Raw genomic sequence first — 4,601 nt, forward strand, 5'->3', positions numbered from 1 at the left:
TTCACCATCTGCGCTCCCTGGAATACACATAATACAGATGAGGGATTTCTGTGGTTTATTCTTGTGTCTTATTGTGGGATTATTCTGGGCTGAGCCTCGTAGTCACTATATGTTCTTCTATAGACAGCTCTATACGCAGCGTGTCAGGGGCGGTTTCACAGCTTTTTATTAATCAGTTTCCTTTGCCCAATAACCACATGTTGGATTAGAGATTATAGAGAAATATGACGATATCCACATACAAGGAGTTGTGGGTTTTTCTGTCTTTTAGGGTCAGCGGGGCTCAGGGTATTATACAATCCTGTAAATGAATATAGATATAGCAGCTATTACACTACAATGTGCAGGAGATTCTCTTATACAATATGCATATTAGGATAGATGTGACAAGATCTACAATACTGAGCACCAATCAGCTTCAGGCTGCATGTGGAATGATGGAACAATGGCAAGAGAACCTATGACATCACAAAATTCTTGTGACCTCATCGAGTTCTGAGCCTATAAAATCCTCTGCCTGCCATTCCCACAGTCTTCTTATCTGTAGCTACAGAGAAAGAGATAGTGTGCTATAAAGCAGCGATTTATTTAGCGAATCTACCTACTTTGCGTCATGGAAATCCGGGGTTTGGCGTTCCTGCCTATCCTGTGGTCCATATGGATGCTATTGGGTCTCAGTACCCTGTTTGCCGTAACGGTAATATTAGGGCATGAAACACATCCGTACATCAGGTAAGAGGGGATGGGGCGAGATTCCTGATTCTTGTTATTATCAGATTAATATTTGTATCTATTATTGTAAATGTCAGAAATAATCATTTTATTTGACTCCCTTTTTCATGTACTGCACCTCTATATCTGAGAAAGGGAATCTATCATTGGGTGTAGAGTATATGTAGGGGCAGGTAAAGGGTCGGAGGTTATTCATAACCTGCAGCCATCACATCTGCTAAAAAAAAGTGGCAGTGATTGAGTTAAAGGATAGTCAGTGGATAGTATGGGGGAGGGGAGAGTTATAGATAGGGATGAGATGTGACAATTCCACCGCTTGTGTCCTACTAACACCCAATATTTTACTCTCTTTCACAGTGCGACAGCAGCTCGGCTGCCCGAGTCCGTGATCTACACGGTGGTCTTCATGGTGTCTTCCATTCTGGGTAAGTGGAGCTTCTAATAGGGTGAAAACATCAGCACTGACCGGCGGCCATGACTGGAGATTGTACAGGTGTCTATAGAAGTGACCTATAGAAATCTCTGACTGATAACATGTATTGTCTATTACAGGAGCTGGCATCGTTCTCCTCCAATACAAGTTCATGATAATTCGGACTGAACCATCGGAGAAGCGACATCTCATAGGCCAGCGAATACTACTCGCCATAGGATGGATATCCTGTATTGGGTCCGCCCTGAATGCTGTATTTCCGGTTAGTTATCTTGTTTTATTGGAAATATTCAATCATATGTCATGTAATATAGAAAGTGAACATTGTCTGACAGTCAGTACATATATATATATATATATATATATATATATATATATATATATTTATTTATATTTAGTATAGTTTATACTGTGTTATATATCTGTAGTTTTTGGATTTTTTTAGTCTCTCCCATAGAAATCACAGTTACAGTGGCGCCCCCTGGTGTCTATAAATACAAATCATAATTAACCCTTGTCAGCCTCATTGATAACATATATCTGTATTTCCATTCTAGGTGAATGTCAACCTTACAGCTCACGATATTGGCTCAGGACTCGGTTTTGGATGTGCTGACATTTTCAACTTATGTCAAGCGATTCTCCTGTATAAGAGGTCCTTCAGCAGTCGGCGAATGTGCCATATTAGACTGGCTCTGACCTCGGTGACATCTGTACTAATGCTATTCTGTATCCTTTTATATATAACTGGTAGTAAGTGATACTGAGGGGAGGAGATTATGGCCTTATTCACATGACAGAATTTGGAGAGGAACTTGAGGTGGTCTTCTGCCTTAGATTCCTCCCCAAATTCCAGCGCTGTATAACCGGTGGCAGAGCTTCGGATTTCTGCCACAGCTTTGCTCAGAGTTTAGCCTCAGAAACAAAGGGGCTAAACAGCAGTAGTTTTGTTCTGTGGGTTCTTGTGTCTGGATCAGCTGCAGAATCCGCAAAACATCAAGCAAAGCGTTTCTTTTATCAGTGACCTTAAAAAATAAGAGGTGTCCGCCCAGGGGGGAACCATGGGTTCACAGCTTGTCCTGGACTGGCTTAGGTCAGCAAAAATGCCGCCCTCCCCGAGGCCCTGGCAAAGCGCCGCCTGAAGCGGTCGCTTCAGGTCGCCTCATGGGAGGTGTGGCGCTGTGTCTGCCATTCCTTCCTGCTTTGTAAACAATGGGGGAGGGGATTCTGGCTGGTATTTGAAGCTTATTCCCCAACTGTAAAGTCCTCCCTTGTGATTCTATTGTAGCATAGATCTGATATAACAATATAGGCAGTGCGTAAATTGGTCCCGAACGCCCAGTTTATACCGGAACAGTATAAGGAACCACACAAATACCACTATCATTGTACCCGGGGTCTTTTCAGCCCTCAATAGTATAAGGATCGTAGGGCTAGGAGAGGTGAGGGAACATAAAATCACTGTTACTTACTTCTTCTGGCTCCAGAAGGCTTCAGGCCTACTTGGTGACGTCCCCGGTTTTTGTATATAATTATTCCAGAGTTCCCCCTAAATTTTTTTCCCAATTTAGGCAGTGAATATAGGAAATACTATAATATTAGAATTCTGTTACTTTTCCTTAACTTGTCCTTCCAGTCAGTGGAGTCATGTCCAGTTTTTACCTCCATCTAATCCCTGACAACCATAAGCAGGTGAGTTTATTTCACTTTCCACCATCTTGTATTATCCATATACATCATGTTTAAGGGGATTCTATCATTGGGAAACCCTATTTTCACTAACCGCACATCGGAATAACCTTTAGAAACGGTGGTGTAACTACTGCCGTAGCAGCAGAGGCAGCTGCCACAGGGCCCGGGACATTAGGGGCCTGGTTACAGCCGCTACCGTTGCTATCATTATACTCGGGGGTCTTTTCGGACCCCCGAGTATAATGATTGACGGCCTGGGAGAGGTAAGAAACATAAAAAGCACTGTTACTTACCTCTCCACGATCCGGGCAGGCTTCGGCCTAGTCATCTGACGTCTCATGACCCCGGCCTGTGTCCTGGGTCATGTGACGTCTGACGTCATTGAAGATGGACTACTTCGGAGGCTGACAGTGTAGGAGCCGGGAGATAGGTGAGTAACAGAGTCTTTTTTATGTTTTTCTTCCCCTGGTTCTCTGATTATTATACTCTTGGGTCTGAATTGCCACTGATTAGAAAGACTATTCTTCTCCTACCTTTATTTTTCTGCTCCGCGCCGCCGTTTTGGATAATTTTCTTATTTTTTCTTTATACAAATGAGTCTTCAGAAAGCACAGATGGCGTTCCTCCTGTGCTCAGAAAGTGCTGGGGTGTCCCCTCTGCTCAAGGCACACGCTCCTCCGAATATCCAGCGCCGCCTCTCTCTTCTTGTGCTGATGCCTCTCCGCATCATCAGCACCCGCCGATTCAAATCCTGCACATGCTCAGTTGCCTCTGTCCAATGTGAAATGGCAGAGCTGACTGAGCATGTGCGGAATTTGAATCCTGAACACAGAATCGGCAGGTGCTAATGCTGCGGAGAAGCGACGCTGGATCTTCGGAAGAGCGTGTGCCTTAAGGAACAGGGGACGCCCTCAGTGCTTTCTGAAGACTCGTTTGAATAAAGAAGAAATAAGAAAAGTCTCCAAAACGACAGCGTAGAGCAGAAAAATAAAGGCAGGAGAAGAATAGCCTGTGAAAATAGGGTTTCCCAATGATAGGATCCCCTTAACAGTAAAATGGAATCTCTTGGTGGATAAGATTTCCTTCTATCTCAATCCACAGCAGACAATGGTGAGTAAATCCGGGCACTAATATCTGCTATTCTCTCCTTCTCTTCTGTAGGTCATCTCTGATGCAGGCATGGTGGTCGAGTGGGTTCAGATGTTCTGCCTCGTAATTCAACAACTGACCAATTATACAGATTTCCAGGTGAGTAGATGTGTGACGTGTCTCATGTGCTCCACATATGTAGAAGATGACAATTTCTCCCTAAAACAGAAATGCCCACTTCACGTATAAATTAGATCTATATTCATAAGAGCGTTTCTGATGTGAAATATTTTCTTTTTTTCCTCTCAGCATTTATCTTTAAGGTTGTCCCGAGAAGGTGTCTCCATCAGCCTGAGAGAACCAGCCCAGGACCCTGAAAACCCCTAATAAGACTCCGGGGTAAGATAAAGGAAATCACTGCAATGTATTCCTGCAAAAGACATCGAGCTGGTGAGTCTATTTATCACAACCATTGACCTGTATGTAGGTCTATACTGGGGGGATATATACTTCAGGAGGACACACATTGGACAACTGCACAATACTGGAGAGCTGGAAGGCCCTCTGTACTACACCACACCGGACAGCTGATAGGTCCTCTATAGCAGGGATCTGATAGGTCCTCTATAGCAGGGATCTGATAGGTCCTCTATCG

General features: G+C 43.8%; 1 protein-coding gene across 1 annotated transcript; it reads left to right on the top strand.

Annotated features, from left to right (window-relative positions):
- The first annotated feature begins 613 nt into the window (after positions 1-613).
- On the top strand, positions 614-4,333 carry LOC142187882 (DNA damage-regulated autophagy modulator protein 1-like). The gene is made up of 7 exons (XM_075261689.1): positions 614-732; positions 1,090-1,157; positions 1,285-1,427; positions 1,723-1,894; positions 2,802-2,857; positions 4,019-4,105; positions 4,256-4,333. The coding sequence occupies exons 1-7, from the start codon at positions 614-616 to the stop codon at positions 4,331-4,333; spliced, it is 723 nt and encodes a 240-aa protein (XP_075117790.1).
- The last annotated feature ends 268 nt before the right edge of the window (positions 4,334-4,601 follow it).

Source organism: Leptodactylus fuscus, unplaced genomic scaffold, assembly GCF_031893055.1.
Source record: "Leptodactylus fuscus isolate aLepFus1 unplaced genomic scaffold, aLepFus1.hap2 HAP2_SCAFFOLD_283, whole genome shotgun sequence".
NCBI classification, from domain to species: domain Eukaryota; kingdom Metazoa; phylum Chordata; class Amphibia; order Anura; family Leptodactylidae; genus Leptodactylus; species Leptodactylus fuscus.

What these genes read in the sequence shown, in the direction of transcription:
- LOC142187882 (XM_075261689.1), top strand. Translation starts at nt 614, where the DNA reads ATGGAAATCCGGGGTTTGGCGTTCCTGCCTATCCTGTGGTCCATATGG. An exon ending in CATGGTGTCTTCCATTCTGG is followed by an intron (nt 1,158 to 1,284) that starts GTAAGTGGAGCT and finishes TGTCTATTACAG; the next exon opens with GAGCTGGCATCGTTCTCCTC. An exon ending in TCCCTGACAACCATAAGCAG is followed by an intron (nt 2,858 to 4,018) that starts GTGAGTTTATTT and finishes TCTCTTCTGTAG; the next exon opens with GTCATCTCTGATGCAGGCAT.